This window comes from Vicugna pacos, chromosome 23, assembly GCF_048564905.1.
Source record: "Vicugna pacos chromosome 23, VicPac4, whole genome shotgun sequence".
Taxonomy (NCBI): domain Eukaryota; kingdom Metazoa; phylum Chordata; class Mammalia; order Artiodactyla; family Camelidae; genus Vicugna; species Vicugna pacos.
Genome location: NC_133009.1, coordinates 32,338,354 through 32,363,774, shown reverse-complemented (window position 1 = coordinate 32,363,774; position 25,421 = coordinate 32,338,354). Strand labels below are relative to the sequence as shown.

The 25,421-nt window shown below is 40.9% G+C and overlaps 1 protein-coding gene and 2 long non-coding RNA genes across 3 annotated transcripts in view; 2 read left to right on the top strand and 1 right to left on the bottom strand.

The window, feature by feature from the left end:
* The window catches only part of LOC107033465 (uncharacterized), a 282,054-nt gene that overhangs the window by 83,040 nt on the left and 173,593 nt on the right, over window positions 1-25,421 (top strand). The gene's annotated exons all lie outside the window — the stretch shown is intronic.
* LOC140688786 (uncharacterized) lies at window positions 423-15,537 on the top strand. Its single transcript, XR_012063610.1, has 3 exons — window positions 423-508; window positions 2,880-2,925; window positions 15,245-15,537. It is a non-coding gene; the product is annotated as an uncharacterized lncRNA (long non-coding RNA).
* Window positions 4,520-23,908, bottom strand: RGS13 (regulator of G protein signaling 13). Its single transcript, XM_072948744.1, has 7 exons — window positions 23,740-23,908; window positions 22,360-22,430; window positions 21,810-21,847; window positions 16,858-16,926; window positions 13,680-13,741; window positions 5,998-6,164; window positions 4,520-4,840 (listed from the first exon to the last, which is right to left on the bottom strand). The coding sequence occupies exons 3-7, from the start codon at window positions 21,845-21,847 to the stop codon at window positions 4,655-4,657; spliced, it is 522 nt and encodes a 173-aa protein (XP_072804845.1). The 5' UTR covers window positions 22,360-22,430; window positions 23,740-23,908; the 3' UTR covers window positions 4,520-4,654.

Sequence of the window (25,421 nt, the reverse complement as noted above, 5' to 3'; positions counted from 1 at the left end):
TACTTTCTCCAGTGTGTCCGTGTCCTGCCTCTGCTTCTCTTATCATACGGTCTGTTTTTCCTTCTTTATAGCACTTGTCATAGTCTGGTGTGACTTCATCTATTTGGTCACTGCTTTATTACATCATGGCAATGCAGGCTAAGTGAGGGTAGCCATGTCTTCTGCTTGGTTTGTGGGTGAATCCGTGTCTCTGGGAACCAGGTTGGCATCGGGCAGGTGCCCCTGTAACTGTGTGTTGAATGAATGAATAATGTATCAACACACATAGCACCATATCCGCTATATGGTAAGACTCAATAAACGGTCATTATCAGTGCTATAAATACCACGATGAGCCTACGGTGAGAATGTAGGAGTCATTAGTTTGTTATTTTTCTCTGAGGTTTGATTAGGTGCTTGGGTTTCTGCTCCCTGTTCTGCAGTTTCCCTCTGAGACCTTGTCTGGTCACTGACTCAGCTCTGCCAGTGGTTCCTGGGTCTACATTTCCACTTCTCTCTGGAGTCCCAGGTATGGCACGTGGACCCTCACACCGAGCAGGTCCCCCAAACGTACTCATCTTCCCAAGCTGCCTTTCTCCACTCAGGGCATCAGAACTTACCCTGATACTCCTATTAGAAGCTTTGGATCAGCCTTGATCTCTCCTCACGTCCCTTATCTGATCAGCTAACCATTCTTCCCACAGAAATGTCTCTCTTTTCCTCATTCGCCTAGCTTGGACTATCACCACCTCCCATTTGAACTTTTATGGCCACTAATAATATGATTCAATTTTATTGAACAGAGAGAATCAAGACTTGCTCTGCCTTTAAATATACAAAAACCTGCAAGGTAGATGTTATTAATGTTACTGTTATTATCATTTTACGGTGAAGAGAAAACAAGGTTCAGAGAGCTGAGTGCTAACTGTTTTGGAGCCAGGATTTGAACTTAGATCCGATTCAGAGCCTCCACTTTCTTTTAAATCTTCCTAATTGCCGCAGGATTTCCCTTCTTCGGCCCTCGTTTCAGTCCGCTCTGCCTCCCCTTTCCTCTGTATGATTTCTGCTTACTCTTCAAGAACCATCTGACACATCACCTCTCCTGCACCCTCTAGGTTCTGGGAGGGGAAAACATGCTTCTGCTGGGAAGCTGCAGCTCTCTGTACACATGCCAGCCTTGGCTGTTACTGTTCTGTGTTTTGATTACCAGCTCACACATCCTTGAGAGCAGAAGCCTCATCTAATTAATGTTCATATGTCCAGTATCTGTATTCGATAGGAGTTGGGTAGATTATTATTAAAGGAATACATTTACAAATACTGTTTGTTTGGGAGTTTAATACTTGCTCTTTTATTTTTATAGGAATGGTATTCATTTTTTCTATTAAAATGTATAATTAGCAATTAGGGATAGCTGCGTTTTTTAATCATCCAACATCAGTTTTTTCAGTGGGAAAGAGTAGTTCAGAATAGCCTGAACAGGCACATTTTTTTCCCATGTACTTTATTTTATTATTATTTTTTTATTGAGGTATAGATGACTTACAATATTATATTCATTTCAAGTGCACAGCATAGTGATTCAAGATTTTTTAGATGATATTCCATTTGAAGTTACTATAAAACATTGGCTGTATTCCCTGTGCTGGACAATATATCCTTACAGCTAATTTATTTTATATAAAATAGCTTGTTCCTCTTAATAACTGCTTTTTAAACTAAGGCCCCCCTTCCCCCTTTGATTTTCTGTTAACAACATGGGGAGATTTTAATAAGAAGTCCCCTTCTACTTGTCCTGTTTGGCATCTGCTGGCCGTTCATCACCAGCAGCTGTGTTCTCTCAGTCTGTTTTCCTGTGCCTGCTCCGTGCCTGCAGTCTCTCTCCCCGAGTTTCTCCTTCTGCTAGGCAGCGGGTAAGGTGTCAGCACGAGTATTCACTCTTCACTTAAAGCTTGGATTCAGATGCCACACTTCATCTTTTATGACCATGATGGGAATTTCAGGTCCCAGATATGAGAAAGATATTTGGAGGCAGTGAGATCTTATGATTTTCTTCACATCACACCCTATTATGTCTTTGAAGACAGCTTCACACATCTCTTTTCTATAATCATTCTTCCAAAACTGGTAAAAAGCCCTTTGCAGTTGATGAAACTATGGTGTGACTGATACATTATAAAGAGTAAAGTGTTCGTCTATGCCAAGATGCTTGAATCTGAGTTGTACAAATCCCTGTCACTGTCTTCTTTTGGAGAAGTTAAGGCTTTATTTTTTTTTTATGAGGAGACAATGAAGGCTTATCTTGTACATTTCCAGAATTTGAAAATGTATGTCTAAAAACGGAAAAAAATCATAAATATATCCAGGTTTGATACCAGAAATCTAACAATATGTTTTAATTTATTAATCTGAAAATACTAAGGATAAAACAAGTATCATGTGAAAATGTGTTAATGTGAACATGTCTTTGTAGCCATTTGATAAATAACATCAATTTTTGAATTATTTTAATAAACTGAAATATTTATTATTTTTAAAAATCCCAAGAAAAATGAACAGGATTTCACATATTAAGTTAAAATGATCTGAAAGCTATTTTAACTATTAGTCACGTGAAATACATACTTCCATGTAGAATTCTTGAAGAGATAGCACTTTAAGTTTAAATTCTCAGTTCCTAGTAGAAAATTTCAGAACTCCCTTAACCAATGTTAAACACGAAATGAGTAGTTCATTATCCACTGTCCCATGAAAATGTCAACTTTGGGAGGAGTTACTCTTCAAACTGAGTATTGTAGGAATGAGCCTGAGGGAAATGATGAATTCATTAGTAACAGGATGTAATAGAACATACTGCACGGGGCCCACTCCATCAGTTAGTCCCATTTTTTGTTTGATAGATGAGGAAACTGCGGCCTCTTGGTGCTGAAGGTACAAAGACATCAGGTGAGTGAACAGGCACTGGTCCAGTTGCTTTGCGCCTCCGTCCAGAGCTCTTTGTTCCTTATCACCAGGCGGCAAAAGCACAAGCAGAACTGAAAACTCTGGCCTGTCCCGTATTGCAGCACAGGGGGAGGAATAAGCAGCAGAGGATGCTGAGAATCTGTTGTGCTGCCGGTGCTTGGCTGACTTAGTACAAGGTGAACGAGAAGGGCCCCAGGTGTTTGAAACCACGTGCATCACGGCCACCTGTGTATGAGCTTTCCGACTTGCCCATAAATAGACTGCTGGTGGAGTGAGATGTGGAGACTGTTTGAAACATGTGGAAACTTTTTTTTTCCTGGCTTATTGTGGCTGGGGATCATTGTCATGTTCAGAGATCTAAGACTTTAACCTGTATTCTTACATGGGTATTTTTAAAAGAAAATAAATAATTCAGTGGGTTAGGTAGAATTGGACCACTGCGGTAACACCTCCTACAAGTGACTGGAGCCCTGTTAACCAACTGTGTACTTTTTAACAACAAAAAAATGTTCTTTTGCAAAGCTGATTCTCCTTCTCAGAAATGAAACTCCAAATATTGGTTCTGTGTTATAATAATTCTTTGCTTAATGAGAATAATTCCATTTAATGTTCATTTTTATGTGATGCATCTTAGGTTTAGTGTAATTTGGAAATAGTAATGCTGTTTCAGTCAAATTTGAGATCTGAGAAACACTTTTCTCATAGTAAAACTAAAATTTTTCCTACACTTAATTCTTTGGAAAAAAAACTGTGATTAAGTATTTTAGGTATCTTACTCTTTATCAAAAGCACGGAGTGTTCGCCCACTCCTCTGGCGCAGTCACCCTACGCCGTATGCTGAGTGCAGCAAGTGAAATAGAGATTCTTTCTTCTGGAATCTTCTGAGATATTCTAAGAATCTTCTATGACAGGACAAATAAAAATAGTCTTACTGGAAAAACAACTTTATCATGTCTTTGGAAAAAAGTCATATATTTATAAACTTTTTAGTTTATATTTGGATTTACTGATTATCAGGACCATGAGGGATTCAAATTGTGATAGCAAAAAATTCGCAAAACATAGGAACCAAAATCTATACCCTATATAACTATAGAAGTAAATGAAGAATTTCATATGTTTAAATAGCTTAGACTCTTGGAATTTTTCACATGTACGAGACACATGCCGTATAGAAGTTCAGTTATGGACATAATAGAAGGAGAATTTTACAGATAAAATATCTTCCAAGAACACATCTTTTTATATTGCTTATCATACAGTACAGCTGATTGTACTTTGAGTACCAAGTTTATCTAGTAATTAAAGTTATTATGAGCACTGTAAAGAATACGTTCATGCTAGAGACACAGCTCATTTAGCTACAGTTTTTAAAGAACTGATCTGGGTAGTATGACAGCAAAATTTCATTAATAAGGAGACATCCATTAGTTGACTTCTACAGTAATAACTTTATAATTTTGATGTCATGAAGAAAGACCTTCCTTTTTCTTATGTATTAAGTGAGCTACATATGTGTGTCATACACTATGTTGTTCATGTTATAAGAGTCCTGGAGTCCATCCTTTTTGGGATCTGTTTCTCCTTGTTGACAGTTTAATTTCTTCTATTTCATTCCTACTCTATTTCTGATTTTATGGGTTTTTTATATTAAAAGAACAAGCCCAGTACTTTGAATATACCACCTTCAGTTGAAACGTCTGAGTGGTGGTCAGGAGTTGCTGTTGGGACGACTGGTCTTCAGAAGCGCCTGGTACATTTCTGACTTCAGAAACCTGGGATAGGAGTCCCTCTCCATGTGCATGTACACTATTTTCTGAGCCTCTTCAAAACATGTCTGAGTGGGTTCTTGAATATTCCTGATGATGGTTTCTCTTGTCGAACTGTCGATGTTAATCTGAAAAGGGAAAGTACATGTCGAGCGTAAGAAGGCGTGACTGAACGTGAAAATGGGATGGAAGGGTCTAACTTACACCCCACCCCCCCTTTCAGTGGAATACGGTAATTTTGTTTGCAGCTTCGTTGGTATCTAAAAAGACTTACAAGAGATAAACGTCTTGCTTTTTATAAAGTAAACATCCAACTTCACATCTTAGATTTAAAAAACCCCCGTAAAACATGAGGCCCCAAACCAGGGAAATCTCAGAAACCATTGCTTACTTAGGTGGATGCAAATGGTTTGTTAGTGAAGTCTACAAACAAGGAAGTTTATAGGATGGCGGCCTCTTTTTAAAAAAAAAAGGGAAGTTGGTGCTATTTTGAAGTTTATCTTCCTTAACAGTCCTGAATGTTGATTTAACTGAATATGCCCAGAAATGAGAAAAAAGTGAAGTAGAGAAATAGAGGCGAGAAGTGGTTATTTCAATAAACCAATACTCTATGCTTTTGGTAAGTGGTTATTCCAATAAACCAGGTATTTCCAGACAGAAGTTCTGAGGAACAAGTCAGTAACGTAGGACTGTCCTCTGGAAGCATCCTCTGCCCTTCTCTCCTCTTGGCAAGGATCTTCATTCCTCGTTCTCTCTCCACCAGGAGGAATCTCAGTGTATCTGTTTCACTCATGACTCTGTTTTCTTTCTGCAGTTGTAAGTGATTGGCAGTAAGGTCAGTGTGGATGTTTGCTGGGTTTGCTGGATTCTGGCAGAGGTGAACAGTGAGCTCTGGTGTGATGGCATGGACTGTGTGTGCCCGACTCCACGGGGGAGTCAACATGTCTGTTTATGGTGTGTCTGTAGTTCCTTGTAGCAAAGTCAGTTCTTCCTACTAGGTCTACTTTTTTTTTTTAATTTCCTGAGAATTATGATAATTTAATGAGGAGAGACTTTGGAGTCTAAGACCTAACTTTCCCACTTAACTGCTTTGTGACACTGAATACATTAATTAACTTCTCAGATTTGGGTTTCTTATCTGTAAAGTAGGGTTAACACTACTGGCATCTCCTAACACTGTAGGAGACACTGGGCGTGAAGTGCTGGCACTTATCCGTGCCTGGCAGATACTGACGCCTCCCTGGAATGCACTGATTTCCGGGTACCAGTATTGCCAGGTAGTTACCTCTCTAGGGGACTGTGGCTGGATGTAAATTTTATAAAGCTTCTTGGCCCTGGAAGTTCTGCTCCATCGTGACACAGTTTTCTTATAGGTTTCACATGCCATCCAGAATTTAATATTCTCATCACTGTGCTCCATTTTTAAGTATGCTGCATAGACTACTGGCCCATCTAAAAGTAGAGGAGAAATCAGTTTATTCTCATGGGTCAAAATCATAAAAAATCTGAACAATGTTTAATGCAGGTTAAAACTGAAGCCTGAATCAAAGCTCCCAAATTATTTAACAAGTGAACATTATATAATGATACACACAGACACACAGATACACACACACCCCACCACACACACCACACTTAGATTTGTACTTCTGAAGCTTGTCCTGACAACACCAGTCGGTGGTAGTAGGGTCATCCCTTTATTCCCTTTTGCTGAGGTACTCAGAGCAGAATACCCACTAGTGTGAGCGCGTCTAGGATGGGCCACCAGGACCCAGAAACAGGGCTTAAATATGATCAGCGGGCAGAGCTCTGATCATGAAACTGACATGAAAATCTAAAACCCCAGGACAAACTGCAGGGTGAGAGCAAGGTTTAAAAGCTAAACAGACAGGTCAGGGTTGGAAAATACCCAAACCGTGTAGAAGTCATAAATTGATCAGAACGTATAGCCTGGGGTGTTTCTCAGTATCCAGTTAGAGCAGGAGAACCTGGATAATGAAAAATACAACTTCCTAGTCATGGTTTGTGGTTCACACGAGCAGTGAAGGACTAGGCAAAGAATGGAATTCAATGGGGTGTTGGAAACTGCCTCAGAATCTAGACCAGGACGGTGAGTATGTGTGGAGCAGCCATCAGATGACACTTGATGCCAGAAATGCTCCTCCCCAGCTCCGGTCTGCCGCTGCCTTTCTGCAGTCGGTGGATAAGGGCAGGTGGGTGGGAGGAGCTTTTCTGACTGAGCCACTATGTTGTAGGCGCTCCTGTTTGAAGAGGGGGTTAGGTGGGCGCTCACAAATCTAACACAGAAATAAGACTCATTGCGGAGACCAGGTGTTCTCAATATTCAAGATGAACACTCTGAGAAAAATATTAAACTTCTTTTGGCAACTAGGAAGTCTCCTGGCCTATCTGAGAAGTTGAATTGCTAAGTGATAAAACAGCGATGTAACTTTCCATCGATAGTGACAGAAATGTGTATGTAGGCACGTGGACTGTGTGACCAAACATACGATTTTGATGGACAACACTTAGTATCATTAACTGTTACAAGAAATAATAGTAAGTCAAAGGGAATGGCCATGGTGAGTAAAATCAGATTTTCCCAGATCTTCACATGAGAGACTGAACTGAGTTTCCCAGCACTGGAAGACCAGGCTCCTTGATGCCTTGGCTTCTGCTGGCTCTGTCAGCAGTGATACAGAAATAAAGATAACAGTTAAGGTATTTTGTATAAAGAGAAAAACTCAAAGGGAGGCAGACCACTTCTAAGGAGGCATTAGGGTTCAGAAAGGCTGGCATCTGCGGGAAATGTGCCTCCTAGGGAGACACAGAATTAGAGCATAGTTCGTTACTCTCATGTGAGCAGGTGTAAGCTTCATGACGTCGGATGGGAGATGATTCAAAAGAAACATAGTTTGAATTGAGAGGACAGACAAGGTGCGTGTAGGGCATGTGTAAAAATGTCACATAGGAAATGATATTGATTGGATATTTCCACCCAATGGGGAACATATTTTAACTTCAGTTTAAAAGAAGGAGTTTGTTTTCAGAGCAATTAACTTTAAGAACTTGCCTCACCTCATCACAGGCACAGACAGAAAGCTAGGGTCAGAGAACAGATGTAGTAACTGGGGTTCCTGTTAGAGAAACAGCTGAATGGGGAGGCCAACCAAAAAACAAAATGCAGCAAAACAAAAACCCATTTCTAGCCTCACAAGTAAAGCTGGAAGCTGATAATTTGCCATGTGTATTGAAAAAAGTAGAGTTCTCTTTAAGAAAATGAAAAACAGTTTGATATACTTTGGACTTAGAGAAATTCTGACTGCTTTATTAGGAACAGAAAATAAGGCTCCTAAAATAAAGGAATGAGTTATGGACCAGGAAGAAGGTGAGATACCAGATAAAATCTACAGATCCTGGAATGAGAGTTAGCCACCGGGGTACCTGGATGGGTTGAGTGGAGGAGTGGGTGGGGTTAGGGAGGTATTTTGGAAACAAGCGTTAGATTCCATGGCACAGTATTCTGAATTTGTGTTTATGTTTATGTTGAACTTAACTGTATATGAAATGGTTTAAAGCTGTTTAATTTAGATCATTCGAGCATCTGTATCTGTATTCTTTAACTTCCCTCCTGACTGAGGGAAGGAAGGATCTTTTGGGGCTGACCAGAGGGTTCAACAGTTCTCAGCCTACCCAAGTTCTCTGCTGATGAAGCCATCTCTGTGTTGCGATATATATTTTTATATAGACACTTGATGTGGTAGATTGTAGTATTATTCTCAGTTATTCCTGCCCTTCTTGTCAGAGGATTATACTTTCAGGCCCCACGTGTATCAGCCTTGCTTATTGGACTTGTGCTAGCCAAGGAAATGCATGCGGAGTGCCACGTGCAGGTGCGTGCAGAGGCTTAAGGACCATCAGGTCGTTCTGCCATTGCTCTTCCCCCACTGTGAGAGGGACACATCCTGGAAGAGCTGTTCCTTTAGCCTGAAGTCCAGAAGAAAGACATGGAACAGTTGACCCCAGTCGTTGTGTAGCATGAACAAGAAACGCAGCTTTCTTGTAAATTAGTGGGATTTTGATGTTAGGTGTTACTGTATCACAACCTAGTGCCAGCTGACCTGGACCACCTGAAGCTGTCTGATATTTCCGATGTGATTTTGGTACGTTTTACAGATTTTTGTCTTCGTTGGGCTAATTTTTACAGTAACCAAGTAAGCAGCCCAAAACCCATTTGTACAAAAGTGTTCCGGGAATCTGAGCAATTATTAAAGTCAGAACTGAATTGCTCTGTTTAGAATTTCTACTGACTCATATACCAAGGGAAACACAAGGTGGGAAAGCTTTTTCCAAATGAGGCCACGCAGCCCAGTGTAGCCTGTTCTGAAGTTTTAAATGATGCTCTTTTCTGAGCATTCTGCTCTAGAGATCATGATTCTACTTGAGCACAGTAATAGGGATGAACCACGGAATTGCTCATTCTCATTAAACTGAGAAGAGGGAAGAAGTAGCTTTATGTCATACACAGTGTACATCTTTTTCTTGAAGAATGAGCGTGGTGCTTTTGGGACTCCCTAGCGTGTTCTTTTTAAACCAGTTACTGAAATGAACATTTCTATGACACACAAGGTGACACAGGCTGGCGTCTTGATGCAGAAAGGAGACGTGACACTCCTCTTGGCTGAGTCAGAACAGTGGCCCAGGTACCTTTTCTGGGATGGTTTTCTGCAGAGCAGCAGGGCTCATGCCATGCAGTAAACCCTAAAAGTGAGCTATGTTACAATCTGCCATCAGAAATGTGTTTAAAACAATGTTAAATCCATTTTATTTTCAATATGTACCACTGGGGAAAATGAATCCCATAATTCTACCAGCCTCTGTGTGAAGCTTTAAAATAAATGTTTCATTGAAATTCTCTGGTTAAAAAAAAAAAAAGAAGGTCTCTGGTTCGACTTCTGTGATATTCATCACTTCTGATTTTTCTCCTAACTTCTCTTTGCTGTATTATTGTAAAAGTAACTTGCAGTACCATACATTGTTTTTAATACAGAAATTTGTTAACAGTTTGGTGTATTTTCTTTTACTGTTTCAGTCTTCTGTTTCTGTTTACCTTTCTTTCTAGCCAGTATTCGTTCATCTTTACAAATACAGATACACATTCAAATTACTTTATTGGCATCCTTGTATCCGTTTATTTTATACCTAGTAGATTGTATCTCTTGACACCCCCCCACCAGCCTTCCCCCTGCCCCTCCCCCAGCCTCAGAGGGTATTTTAAAAGCATATGAGTACTTGTTACTCAGCAGTTTAAGGTCATTCACGTGGCCTCTAAGGCCCTGTGCTCCTGTCATGTTGCATTTCTTTTTGTTACTTGAAGGCACTAACCTCACTCATGTCTTGGGCCTTTTGAACATGGTGTCCTCTGCTTGGCCCACTCTGTCCCCAGGCCCCAGTGCTGCTGCCTGCTTCTCACTGTGCAGTTCTTAACTCAAATTTTACACCTTCTGACAGTTTGGTTCTAATCATCCCATTGAATTGCCCTTTTACTCCTGCCTTTCTTTGTCCTATGGCCTGGTTTTATTTTCTTCAAAGCACTATAACTTTCCGAAATTAATTTATCTAATTATTTGCCTGTTTGTCTGTCCCTTCCCTCTAGAGGGAGCACGTGAGCCGAGCACAGTGACCCTGTAGGCGGCCAGAGGTGTGGGAGGACTGGATGACTCATCCACAGGCGTTAGTTGCAGTTTTGAACTCATTTTTATTTACATTAAATATGCTTTACTTGAATATTAGTGGGCAACCTCTATCCCGATCTTTTGAGATTTAGCTAATAAATATATGTATGAGCCTTCTGCACTTTTTCTGACATTGTTTTCTGACATTCTAATCAAAATCAAAAATAAAACTTTGATTAGTCAAAAGTTTTGTTTTTAATTATTTTTCAGTCTTGACCTTGCCAATTGGAAGAGCCGTCAGATTTTAGGTGATTGTTGGTTCTCTGGTCATTTTAATGCACATTTCTGTACCTTTTCTAGTTCTACTAGATTTAGACATAAGAAATACAGATTCTTCTAGGTTCGCATCAGAAATACCCACAGGATTTTCTTCCCATTTTTCACCTTAGTGATGCCTAACACTTTGATGATATTTTGTGGTGCAGCATCATATTTTAGGTCAGCCCTCACTCAAGGAAAAATCTTTGGCAGTTCTCAGGTATTTTGGGGGGTAGATAAATAGCTCAGACAGATTTTTCCTGACCCATTTAAAAAATTTATTACTACTTTTTGCCCATTTGAAAATAATTTTTTGCTAAAAACTGGGACATTTGAGAACTTGGAGGACACTCTGTCATCTGTAGACTTGGAACTTTTGCAGGGTACTTTCTGCTTAATTCATTGTGGAGATTGTTTTAATAAGATCATTTTTCACACCAAATCCTGAGGAATCCTACACACTAGATTTCCTCATTGAAAGAAGTACTCATTTATCTTTACTGTACCTCTTCTAAAACCATTTTCTATCTTTAAAATACAATCAGACCTCTTTATCATTTTATAACACTCTGAGTCCTTTGAATCCCAGCTCAAAATTTGCCTCTTGTGAGAATCTTTCCCACATCATTTCTGAACTACACGTTCTTCAGACACAGGCTTCCAGTCCGTGTAGAGGCATCCGCATAGCTTAGCTATGGGGTGTGTTTTACTCCTGTCCTTGGTTGATGTAAACACACTCTCTTCTCTGGCACATTTAATGTTTCTATTCTTAGTTTTATCTTTCTGATTGCATGTCCCATAGAATGATTTTTTTATAGCTTTTTTAATTTTATGTGATTGTTGAATTTGTACGTGAATTTTGCAGTAACTCAATTTCTGGTAAGATTCTTACCCCGTTTTTGCTGGTTTTTATAAAGAGCAATATGCTGTCTTCCTGTCTTCATCTTTTCTGTAGACTTAACTTAGTCTCATGATGCTTAATCTCTAAATTGCTAATTCTAGCCAAGCTCCCACTTGAAATTACTTCTGAGTAATTTTATTCACTTTGTTGACGAGGCCTCCAGGACTGGCACAGACAGTCTTACATAATATGGCTTAGTGTTTTGATCTTTTCTATTTGTCTTGTGTTTATTCGCTGAACATTTATTGCATGCCCAGTGGGTCCAGAACACATTTTTAGTCTCTGGGAGGAAAGATGAAAGGTGAATTAGAGGTGATCTGTGCTCTTAGGGAATTTGCATTTAGTGAGAAAGTGGCTGTGGAAAAAACCTAGAATAGTTATAATTAGAAGCAAAATAAATAATGATATTAGCAAACAGAGGAGAGAGAAAAAAATATTTCCAAGAGGTTTCCAAGAGGAAAAAGTGGAACTTGAATTTTGCTTTTAAGGGTGGGAAGAATTGATAGAGGAGGCAGGGGGTACTTTGTGTGAAGCCTGGACCAGGAGAGCCGTCCACGTACAGGATGGAGGAATAGTCATGGTGACAGAGGGCACGTGATGTAAAGGGACAGGGCAGGTCAGTGTGAGAAAGTCTGCTGGGTTAGGGTGTAGAGTCCTGGAAACCAAGTGAGAGCTTCTGGACTTTTTGATAGGCAGCAGAGAAAAAGGAAGGATATTCAAGACCAGCACTTTATGACGGTGTGCCTCATCTGTCTCGGGCATTGAGCTGGGGGCTTGTATCTAATGTGCACCATGGTGCTTGAGGGACAGATGATACGATCCCATTTTGCAGATGAAGAATCTGAAACTCCAAGAGGGAGATTAACCTGGCAATGTTGTAAAATATGGATTACGGGGGGGTTGGGACTGAAATCTGAATTTATAGCAGAGGATCAGTCATTACGGCTGACTAAACAGACACTCTTGTCTCTCCCTCCTAGTCCAGTGTCCTAAAGTTGACCAAACAAATACTTTAGAAAAAAATTTACAATCATGCTGGCAAAGTGGATGAAGAACACCTGAAAAGGGAGAGGTAGGGGTGGTTGTGACAAAGAAAGAAACCGAGGCCTTAATTGTTCACCGGAAAGGGCTGCTGTGTGGGGCGGGGGCTCCGGCAGGACGAGCCTGGAGGTGTGGGTCCCTGCACTAAGTGGGCGTGAGGTCACAGCCAGGGTGGCTGTCAGGGCTGTTCAGTGCGAGTCGCCAGGGGCTACTCCAACTGCCACTGCCCAGCAGGCCAGGCAGTGACGGCTGCCTCCTCCCCTGGAGGGCCTGGCCTGGGGTCGGAGGAGCAGGCGGTGCCCCAGGATCCAGGCCGCCCCCTGGGGGTGGGGAGAACAGGAGGAAGTGGATCCAGAGTCACCGCCAGCACCCTCGCTGGCAAACACCCAGTCCCCTCCATAGTCAGCAGTGTGAACAGTCAACCTATCTGATAGTTAACATTTCCTACAGCCTCCCAATTTCCGACCCCAAACACAAGGGACTGCGCCTTCTGTTTCTGGCATCAAGCCTCTGACTTCACCTTCCCGGGTCCACTGCTCTCACCTTTCTGTTCCGTCTGAATGTGGGTACTCACATGCAGTCAACACAGACTCATATAAAGTCTTAAATCACACACTGATAGAAGTTAGAACTAAACTTTGAGGAGTTCTAGAACATCAAAACTCAAATTTATTCATACTCCTCAAGGCATGAAGAACAGCAAATTGTTCATTTTTTTTTAAAAATATGATAACTTTAGAAAGTGATGGGAAGGCAGTGTATTTCAGTGTGTTACTATTTAAGCACGTTTTCCAAGGGTTTTACACATAGACTTGTGAAGAAGAAATATTCACAGTGACTAATCTTGTTTTAATTAACACCAAAGAAAATAATAGTGGTTGACACAGCAAACCATTTTCAGGTTTTCTTTTTTTACCTGTGGCAGTTACCGCTGAGAAGTCTGAACAGCACACGTTCAGCACAAGTGCCTGCCTGTCCCCCCGAGAATAAGACTGACTAGTTACTAAGAACTGACATGTATGTAATACTCACATTTTGTAGCCATCAATTTTTCGAAAGACTGTGCCCACTGTAATACTTCCTCCGAAGTCAGGCTTTGAAAAGAAACAGAAGGTGCTCATTGTATTGAAGGGTTCTCAAGGTTTGTGCTGAACTAAACAGAAGTACACTGTCTTGAAAATGATGCTAAAATATAGCTACACTCTATTTGTGCGTGGTTTTGGATGGAAATTTATCTCCTATTGATCTTTTACATTTAATTTTTACTTTCTAAATGATTAGAATTATCAAAAATATAAAAGTAGAATAAACCTGAGAATCTGATAAAATAAATTTCAAAAAGATAAAGAACCATAGTCCTGTAATCGCTGTGGTCCCGAATTACCATCGTTACTGTTTTGTTGTATTTCTTTTCAGTTTTGTTGTTGGGTGAATGCCTGTGTTCTTTTAATCAAGAAGTAATCATTGTGTGCTTGTGTGTGTGTGTCCTTTATGTGTGTGGGGGGATGTGTATGTACATTTTAATAAGCTTTATATGTCTTCATAGCTGTCTTAGTGACCACCTATAGAGTTATAATGTATAATTGTAAATGTATAGCAGCTGATAGTCACTGTCCTCGTGGTGATGGCGTATTCTACAATGGCATTCCATAGTTTGCATAATTATTCTCAGTGAGCATTTTGATCATTTCTAATTTTTTTACCATTAAAATCAAATGTAGCCCAGTTGTGATTAAGGCTTGCTGTGCCCACAATTAGGGTTGTTCCTTGGGAGATGAACAGAAGTAGAATCGATGCTTAATTTTAAAAGGATCACACACTGTGTGCTGTGGCCACCAGCAACGTGTCCGCCCCTTTATCTGTTAGAATCTTAGAGTTTATCCACAAAACTTGTTTGCATGTATTCATCTAATAAAGTTAATAACTCTATATTTATTATGAATAAATATTTTCTCAGTTATTTGCTCTGTATTATTTTACAATGACGGTTTTAGTTTTTTACTACTATGAATAATAGATCAAATTACATTTGACCTAAACAGTATGAAAAAAATTATTTATCATTTTTGATAATATTTGTGAAAGACACTGGCTTTGAAGCTTCATTTCTGTTCATTTTGGTGAGCCTTTTGAAGTGAATTGGCAAGTGACTGTTCTTACATATGAATCTTTATTCCCCCTCTTTAATATACTCAGTGTGTTCATTGCTATTCAGTTTATGGTATGTTCTTGATTTTCCTGTTTTCAATAACCATGTGTAATCACAGGCAACAAGCAAGCCCCTCCCATTGGCTGTTACCTGGCATAGTGAGCTCAGTGCTTGGAGCTCGGGGAACAGCCACCAGCATTAGCAGGTGCTTAACACAACAAAGGAAGATTAGTTAAAGAGGTTAAAAAATAACCTGGGACATGGAACAATATTGGGAGTCCTAAGAAAGTCAAGTATCTTGTTTTCTAAAAATTCAGATGGCTCTTGCTAGTTTCAAACGGACGGTTTGCATCAGTGCTGAAGCTTAACAGCGTACTGCCGAGAAGATTGCTTTCCACAGACATTTCCATGAAACGGTGTCTGACTCATTGTTCCTTTCTCTCATTAGAACTCTGGAAACAGAAACCTAAAATAACTTTTTCAATCCAGTGGAAGAAAAGCCCTTGGCAAAGTGTACTGCAGACCTCTGTCCACCTATTGCCGTCATGTAGAAAAAAATCAAATCTACATACGGGTGGAGATGCCATCGCCGTCCTGGGTTAGCTTAAACTTCAGTGTTGGTGACCGTTGGCAAGGGAATTCCTTTGCGTCTAGGATTCATGAGATTTGTGGAGATACATCATGATTGGGGTAATTATAGTTAGGGATAAACTTGAGAAGTAAAATTTGGTTTTGGTTTAATCCCATTTTTGCTTGTAATTTTTTCTGAGTGTTTCACCAGTTTCATGCTATCCCATGGCTACCAGTTTCCCTTTGTCAGAATAATTCGAAACAGCTTTGTCCTTGCATCTGCTAGAACTTTTTGTTTCCCCTCCCTTCTCTGGTGAGAGAGAGAGCAGGTATCAGATGGACACGGGAGCATCCTGTGATGTCAGCACGTTGCGGAGAGAGGAGTGAGGAGTGCTTGGAGTCCGGTGGTCCCGGGTCTAATTCCAGTGCTGTACTCAATAGCTTCTGGCCTCACATAAAATCTCCAAGCTTCAGTGTTACTGTCCATGAAAGGGGGATGATAATATCTACCTCACAAAGTTATTGTGACAGTTAAGTTAGGTTATGAATGTAAAGCACTTATCAAATGACTGTCATCCCTGGGTTTGCCAGGAATGTGACTCTCTTTCCCTGGCCTACACCTTCCCTGATGGTGGGTCCACACAGCAGGTACAAGAAAATACTAGCATCCATGGAAGAGAAGGGAGCTGTCCCCAGACTAGCCTGTTCCATCTTTCCTCTCACACGTGCCCGTGCAGTTCAGCTGCCTCAGCGCGTTAGTTAAAATGCTCAGTTTTGGGTCTTGCTGTCTCTTCCACCCACCACTGTGGCCTCCTTCTACCCACCCCCTCACTCCTCCTCCACACACATAACAGCTGGTAAGCATTTTTGGACCTTTGGGTGCCTCAGGACAGGAGCATGTGCACCAGGAGCTCTGACTGCAGCAGGACGTGTGGCCAGAACTGAGGTCTCCACGTGGACCAGGCCAGGCACTCTGCTTAGCCTCCGCCAGGGAGTCTGCTGAGGTGAGCACATCCAGTCAGTGCTTTGTTACCCTCCTCAGGCGTTGCCCTTTCCCATCCAGACGCTTCATTTTCAGTTGTGGCGAATTGTGGAAGAGACTTGGGAGCTTGGTGAGCATCTGGTAACCCCTCCAGTCTCACCTCTTCCAACCAGGGATGAAGGTGTTTGGCACTTCGTAGATGGAGAGTTTGAACCATGTAAATATACTGGATCAAAGAATCTCATTTTAACATATAAAGTTTTAACACTATAAAAAAATCTAAGAATATTTCATCATAATAGACTCTCTAAAAACATTAAACATGCTGAATTCTCAAGTGGAAACCATGAATGATGAAAACGGAACCTTAGTGTAAGGCATGACTGGCCTTCTGGTGGAATTACTCGTGTGTAAATGCAAATTTTACTTTCTGAGCAAAATATATTAAGATAGCAGTTGAATAAACATACACTGATTTATAATGGTAATAGAACTTAAATGCTACTTACTTTGAAGGGAGCCTCTTAGATGCATCTCTGCACATCTTACAAATCCAACAGTTCCGCCTGCTCATTTTTCTAAAGAAATACAGCATGTACTTGGTATAATTTAGTCATTTAAAACGATTATATGTTAGAATCAATTTCTAAAGAACACAAAGTTATAAGTCACAAAAATGTTATAAATCATGAAAAAATAAGGATAGGTTCTTGAAGTTATGGGATATAGTCACTGGCAGGGGTGGGGAGGAGGGAGGAGAATGAAATGACTCATAAGTATTTTACGGGAACCCAGGTGCTCTGAGCTGTGACGTTAGAACTCATATGGCCCACCTAGTCACCAAGTGACGGCTTTAAAAAACACAGCTCTTTGAGGAAGAGTGCCCCGTGCCGGGTCTCCTGACAATGAACTTGCCAACTCCCAAGTCCTCCCTTTTTGGGTAACTCTTATTTTCAGAAAGGCCTCTCAATATGCTGAGCAAGAATTAGCCTCTTTGTGATGAGCCTAATAAGGTAGTGTGAATGGCCAAATTAAAAAATAAGCCTTTGAAGGGTGAATTCTGGGTGGGGTGTTGCTTCCCTGGCTTTCCCCGCTCTGGATGGTGTGAGCTTGACCTTAAAACTCAGGTGGAGTTAATTCAGCCTAGATACTATCTAACAGAGTATGTCACAGAGGGTTTTTAACTCCTACTTTGAGAAACAAACTAAAACATTTGTTAAAAATTATTAACTCCACACTTTATAACCAGAGCTGGAAGTATTTTGCTAAACATACATTCACACTTATCTCTAATGAGTCATTAAGGATGAACAGTGAGTTTTTATGTCAGTCTTTATTGATTCATTCACAACATCTGGTGAACCCTTGTTACGTGCCACATTCTGTCTGCCAGGGGTCTAAGTAGGTCCTCTTCCCTCTTCTGTCCTCACTAACAAGCAGGGGAAATTTACTTGGCGGGGACTTTGAAGCAGGGAGTCCAGGGGCCTGTGAGCACACACAGGAGGAGAACCTGACCCCACGTGGGGAGGTTAGGGAAGTCGTCCCAGCAAAGCAGGAGCTGAGCTGGAACCCACAGGGTGTGTGGCACCTGCTGAGGGAGGGAGGGAGCAGCTTGTGCCAAGATCAGGTTGCAACAGTCAAGTCCTAGTTGAGGAAATGGAAGGAATGTGGTCACCACGTGAGTCCAGAGTATGGCAGGGAGAGAGCTCAAGAAAAAGCCTCCAGAGTGTTCGTTGCAGCAAGAAGGTGGTGGGAGGTGAGGTTAGTTGTAAGGACAGACAGAAGCCAAGCAGGACAGGCCTCACCCATCATCCGTTTCATAGTAAGAAGTTGAAAAATCATTGCAGGTTGTAAAATACGGAACAGAAATGCTAACATTTGAAACTGTTTTGTGGTAGAACAGATTGTGGTGTGGCCAGGGTGGAACTGGGACCAGTTAGGAGGTGACTGCAGGTGTCCAGGTGAGGGACGTTAGGGGCTGAGGTGAGAAAAGTGGCCGTAGAAATGGGGGAGGGGGAAGAGTTTAGATGTTCTGAGGGAGGAACTGTCATTGGATGTGCACAGTGGATGAAAGAAAGGAAGCAAGTTCAGGTGAGAGATTCACCCTCAAGATGAAGGTGGGCAGTTTTCCTAAAACACATCAGAGAGGCCACGAGAAAAGATGCGACGGTATAGGAGACAGTGTAAACTGAGAAGAGCAGCTGGCTCAGGACGGACAAATGACAGACACACATTTAAAGGAGACTGACCGAAGAGGCACTTGTGAGGAAAATTAAAAGAATCTACTGTCACAGAAACCAAGGAATGAGTTATCAAGAAGTAAAGAGTGGCCAGTTGAGAGTTAGAGGCTGGGAAGACATGAAAAGAGCAAAAGACTGAAAAATGTCTGTCAGACTTGTTAGTAAGAAGGTCATCAATGACCCTGGTGAGCGTGGCTTCAATGGAGGGAGGAGGGTGGAGACCAGGAGATGGAGACCAGGACAGATGTGCGGATACTTGCACAGCCCGCCTGCACTTTTCCCCCTCCCTCCCCCAATCTCTCACTCCACCCCCCCTTTCCTTCCTTCCTTCCTTCCTTCCTTCCTTCCTTCCTTCCTTCCTTTCTTCCTTCCTTCCTTCTTTCCTCCATTTCTTTCTTTCTTATGAAAGCTATGGACAGAAAGGTTTACTAGAGATGGAGAGGCAGGACTGTGACCTGTGACCTGTGACCCTTCTGGCCTGCCCATCTCTGAGGACATCAGTCATAAAGTCTGCAATGTGAGTGATTCAGCCTGAGGTTGGCTGCAGTAGCCATGGACAGAGGTTGAAGACACAGGGAAAGAGAAAATCAGTAGAATTTCAGTTTTCTGAAAAATAAGGCGGAGCGAGGATTCAGAATGTGGGGACTGGGACCTTGGAGATGTCCCAGTGGAAGCACGGAAAGAAGTGACCATTCCCTGGTCAGTGGAAGGGCTGGGGAAAGCATAGGAGCAGGTCTAAGAATATTCGTGGTTTGGGGAGAAGAACTTCTGGGCGTCGTGGTCTGATGGAGTTGGCTTTCTTTGTGGGTCTCCACTGTGAGGAGGACCAAGGGACAAGGTGGTTTAATATACCTACAGAATGGAACAAAATTGGGGTTCAATGGCAAATATAGATTCAAACTAGTTTAAGCAAAAGGGAGAGTTTATCAAAGGAATGTGTTCGTGTGTGCAGGTGGATTCTGGAGGGCCTTGAATGGTGGACTCTATCCTGCTGGTGGTGATAATTCGTTGAGGTCTTTAATAGTGTGATGAAAATAAGTCTTTTTCTGGAAAGATTAACCTGACTGAAGATGATTAACACTGAAATAACTGAGGCTGAGAAAACCGTTAGAGTGACTAGCTATCCATAACTGATCCTGTGTGTGGTTGGACCCTGAACCACATTAATGTACATTGTTCAAGTTTGAAGATTCTTCATCTCTGTGATCACCTCTAAGACACAGATTACCCAGTCACTCTCTGCTTATCTTCTCAGAAGGAGGACAGTCGAGAACTTCTTTCCTTTATGTGTCTTTTCTGTCTGTGGATCTGGTCAGCCCTGTCTTCTCCCAGGCCTTCACTTGTCCCCCAGGCTCTACCTCTAAGAGTAGTTTTTATATCTCATCGTCTCCTCACTTGACCTGGGGATTCGCATGCACACACTGGTGGTTTCTGCAGCCAACATTCCTGTCTGCTTGCAAGTTACCCTGTTTCCTTCTGTCAGCTCAGTGGAGCTGTTCGACAGAAGCAGAATCGTCTCAGCATGCAGCGCCCATGGAGGGCGAAGCACAGGAAAGGTAAAGTCATTTCCAGATGTGCTCAAGCTTGGGGGCTCCCGTGGCTCCTCAGAGGTACCAGGTGTATCAAAATAATTCTGGGCTCTGAAAACAGACACATGCTTGAATCCAGGCTCTTACTAGCTGTGTCAACTTGGGTATGTTAATTACACTCTCAGTTTCCTAATTTCCTTTTTCTGAAATAGAACTGTAAAATTAGAAAAGTGCACATGTGCAGAAACTTTCTGTTCCAGTGAATCTGATCCTTCAGCCTCTCGAGCTCTGTCACTCAGGAAGTATTTCCTAAGCTCTTTTGTGTGTGCAGGAAACACACATTCTGTCAGATTGCATTCGTTCCTCTTTTTAAATTTCAGCTCAGACCTAATACGTTGTTCCAGTTAATCTTACTCATCCCTCGGTGTGCATGTACTCCCAGTAAGTTCTCCTTCCTTCACTTGTGTTTGTTCTTGTGTCCCTGTCCTTCTGTTGTTCACGTGCAGCATTAGTAGCGTAGGTTCCAGCTTTATAGTTAGCTGGGTCCCTGCTGCAGGCATCCAGACGCACTGGGCATGTGCATCAGACTGAGGGGATGGGGCTGTCAGGGAGGATTCGTTTGGCCAGAAGAGCTCTCGGGCAGGCCTGAGTGCAGGGGGGAAGGGACGAGAGGATGTCCCCTTACATACAGTTCCGCAGGTTGTCCCCCGACACAGGTACCTGGAGAAGAGGACTGAGCTCCACCCACACTCGCCTTGCCAGGCTGTGGCCCCCAGGTAGGGTTTCATCCATGTCGTGGAAGGGCTACCTTTGTAAATTCCAGCTAAGGCCAGCAGCAGCCGTGTGACTAATTCAGACGGAGGTTCTCTGGCCCAAGTGGCTCATTAGTTGGGTGACGTTGGAAAAGGAGTGGAATGTAAATATAAATATGTATAAAATACAAAAATGTATGCAAGTATACCAGAATAATGTCATTTGTATTTCTGGCTTAACCGCTCCTGCTAGACTGTGCTTTCCCTGAAGCATTGTGTTCACATGCTATTTGCTAGTCACATCTAAGAGGTTGTCTAGTCTTCTGAGTCAGACAGTCACGGATTTACTAAATTATGGGATGCCAACAGAATATAAGGACATAAAACCATTAACAATTAAATTAAAGAAAATACTTAGTGGGGGAATTATGTACAAGATGTATTCTACGTAGGAAAAATAGACCAAACAGTCTTGCTTTATGAGGTCCCCTGGTTTTCTCGGCCATTGAGAAATGGAGCGTACTGGATAGACGCTGTCCCAGTGGCTGGAGCCCTGCTGCCTGTCTTCTCAGATTTCTGGGACTGGATGTCCGTTGCCTGCCTGCATTCTATCTCTTGATTATTGCTGGGTTGACTGTCACTATGCACCACCACTTTGCTGGAACATCACAGAACATTCTGCCTGTCCCCATGTCCTCATAATGCTTTCTATGCACAAGTGTGCACAGATATGCAACCCAGCGTCTGGTAATAGAACAGACTGACCCCCTGAGTTTCTTACTTCTTCAGAGCGACACTACTGAAAGTATAGTAAAGGAACTTATAAGGCTTAAACGTGGAGGAAAGGGGAGGCTCAACAAGGAGTCAGAAAACAAAATATTTCAGACTAATTGTGGAAGGTAGAAGGCAGACAAAGTAATAGAAATTAAAATGTTCATACCTTGAAAATGAGAAGAGAAAAAGCCTTTGGAATTTCATCTGACAAAATGAAGAAAATATAATTCACCATGTGAGGACTATGAACTTCCAAAATAATTAGCGGTTTAAAAAGAAATATCTGCAGTCCTGCATTCAATGATACTTGTCATTAAACAGTATATGCACATCTATAGTTTAATAATACCAGGGTACAGAGTGGCAGAGTAAAGCACTTTCATATTTATAATTACAAACTTTTAAGAAATATTTTTGGTGATTCCAAAAGAAGTACATTCTAAAAAAAATTAAAGTATAGTTCTTCACAGATTTTATTAAAATATCCTATTGATAAGCTCATATTTATTTTGCTTATAGTTAAATCCAATTAAGAACATTTGCAGTTAAATTGTACCCTTCAAATTAGAGGATACATGATCATTTACTGGTAAAAATAAACATGAGCTTCAAATATTCCATAAACTACAATTCTATTTTGACAAAAAGAGAATTCCCTGTGAAAGAATGATTTAAAGTGATAGGATATAGAATGTATTTAAGTTGGAGAAACTCACCAAGCTTCAAATCAACAATAATCATTTTTTTCTCATGTTGGTGATATGATATGTAGAAAAATTCCATTGACCTAAAAATAAAATAATAACAAAAACAAGCAAAAACAAACAAAATTATTGGGTGCTTCCTGGAGAATGCACATTTGGCAAAGATTTCTATAAATATCCTGCCGTATATTTTAAGGAAATAGTTATTCCACTTTGTAAGTGCCAGATTATGGTTATCTTCATTTTTGATTTATTAACTCCTTATTTAGAATTTTGTTAGTTTCATGAATTGATATTATACAAATTCCTATACTTTTTATTTGCATTTTCCATTGCTTTTTCTTCCAGTATTTTATGTATTATATATTATGTACATGTAATACATAATGCAATATTATGTATTAATTTACCTATCTTTTTTATTTTTCAACATCCTCTCAGTAAAACTAATGTGCACTTTTACTATCTAAGTATAGAATATTTAGAATAAGTTTAGTTTTCCATATGATTTTTCCTCCAATGTTTTAAAAAAGGAATACATTTTATCTGTGGAATCCAATTCTTAGAGTGAGTATAAATGCATTAGTTATCAATTGAGTTGGGTATATATTATGCCAGAAATAGATTCAAGCTTCCCCTAACATTTAAATGAAATCTTCCTTCAAGTGATACAAAAATAAATTTCCTTAAATTGAACCTTTTAACATATTTAAACATTTTTATTATCCTGATAGACAATTGATAAATTCTTTCTGTTCATATACAATATCTGCATTTATATGTGTTTATTTTACGATGCAGCATGTCACGTAAGTTTTAGAAAAACCTAGAGCCATGTTTTATTTTAGTGAGATTTTGTTTTCTATAGCACACAAAATTCTTGCCTTTTAAAAAAACAAGTCATTTGTGAGTAGTTGTGCTTAAGCATAGAATTAAAGAATGAAGAAATTTCATAAAATCAAGTTAACAATGTTTCATAGAAACCTAACAACTACATCTGAAATCAGTACAGCTAATTACATGATGGAACTCATCATTTGGTAATGCATGATTTTTAAAACAAACAATTCTGAAACACATGACTTTATAATATACCTTTATCTAAACATATACACACGCGCACACACAAAACACATAAAATGAAAGACCATATTCTACAATAAAACTGGAATATATATTTTGTTGCCTAGTTTAGAAGCTTCATTCATACAGGGGTGACTGTAAGTTTTGTGGAAGTATGGACAGCCTAGGCCACACAAACATAGGTGTGTACTAGTTTGTTTCTTTGTTTCCCTTAGAAGAAACCTGCTGAAATAAACATCCAACCACTGGTCACTGACATCAAGTCACAGTATTGTATGCATCGACTGTTTGATAGAATCTCATACTTACGAATATATGCTGTAGAGTAGTCCAGCATGCTAAACTTTATTTCCTTCCTCCATGATCCTTTTGAAGTCAGGTTCTGAAATTCTGTGGGACACCCAGCATTTATTTTTTTCTGGCATCAAAGAACTTTACTGTCTCTATAATTACCTTCAATGGCACTGTGGCTTCTGTACCAAACATTCTGTTTTTACACACATTTCTATGCAAAGAGGGAGCTTGTTGAATATGGAAATTAGAGCTTTGGGATCCAGTGTGACGCACTGGTGATAAAGAGGTTTTATCTAACATTACAGCCCATCTGAAAAGGTCAGATGATTGGAAACAGTAACTCCATGAACTCTTCATGCAATAGTCAAAGCTTTTTTCCCCAGATAACTCACTTTTCTAGTTTTATGAAATATATAACTTAAAGTAAAATCCCCCTTTAAAACAAGACAGAACTGACTACCAAAAAGTATCACACTGTGAAGAACTATTAAAATCAGTCTGTATGGAATAGTCAGATTACTAAGGACTTGTCACAATTGAGAGATCTGAAGAGGCCCCTTTTCTCATTAAAACTTTCTAGTTCTTTCAATTGGTCCTCATAGGGCAGTTTTTGGATTTTCCATCATTCTCTAGTTTGTTAAAATACCTTTTAAAATCTGAACGGAACACAGGGGACTGGTGTGAAGACTGGTAAATGCAGAGGATGGCAAGCAAGGTTGCTAATGTCTGTGTCCTGTATCTTACGTAATTGTGTGTGGGGACTGGGGGTGATTAAGGGGAGGAACAGAGCTGGGGGGTGGACCGATGCTAAATAAAACAGCAGGGAAGAGGGTAAGGTGTGATTGATGGACTGTTTCTTTAAGTATTTAGAAGCCTAATGATGTAGAAGATTCCCTTTACTTGTATTATATGATTTTCAGGTTTAAACCCAGGGAAATTGAGTCCATCAAGCCTAGGATAAGTTGGGGACTAGAAAAGGCAGATGAACTTCAGAAAGTCAGAAGCTGAGTAGGTGTAGCAGTGACACAGGAAGTAAAGGGTGAGGTGTGGATTATTTGGGGAGGACCCAGGTGTTTGTGGAATGCATGCACTTTCTTTGGTTTCTAGTTCCCTACCTCGGGACACTTGGGACTCTCCCCAGGCGTTGTGGCTGGGGTTCAGGAATGATCCTTCTTTCTCATGGTTGGGGGCAAGGAGCAGGCAGGAAGATTCTGAAAGTAACACCCTCTATGAGTGGCCGTTTCAAAGCCTGCATAATGGAAGAAAACTAGAGCATCTTCCCATATGGAGTGAAAACTGGGTGCCAACAGGAGCTGGGAAAACAAGAAAGCCACAGAGTGAAGAGCAACAGAGTGGGCAGGTGGAAGGCAGCCCTGGAGAACTGCAGAACAAGGTGTAGATGCTCATGGCAGGTTTCTAAGCTTTTGTAGCATCTCTGGAAGAGGGTGGTTCAGCACAGTTAATGGAGTCAGAGCGATGTAATCCTTGGTGCGTCAGTGGGTCCAACTGCCTCAGAGCTGCCAGGTCAGGGCAGGTGCCAAGATCGCTGTGCTCTCACCGGTGCGGCTCGGGAGTGCCCTTGCCTTTGAAGGCCTGTTGCTTTCTGATAGCTTTGCTCTGCAGGCTCTGCATAAGCATTTTTACTCTTTCAGCCAAACTAGACTAAGTCTACAGTAACACAAGTTCACACGTGCACA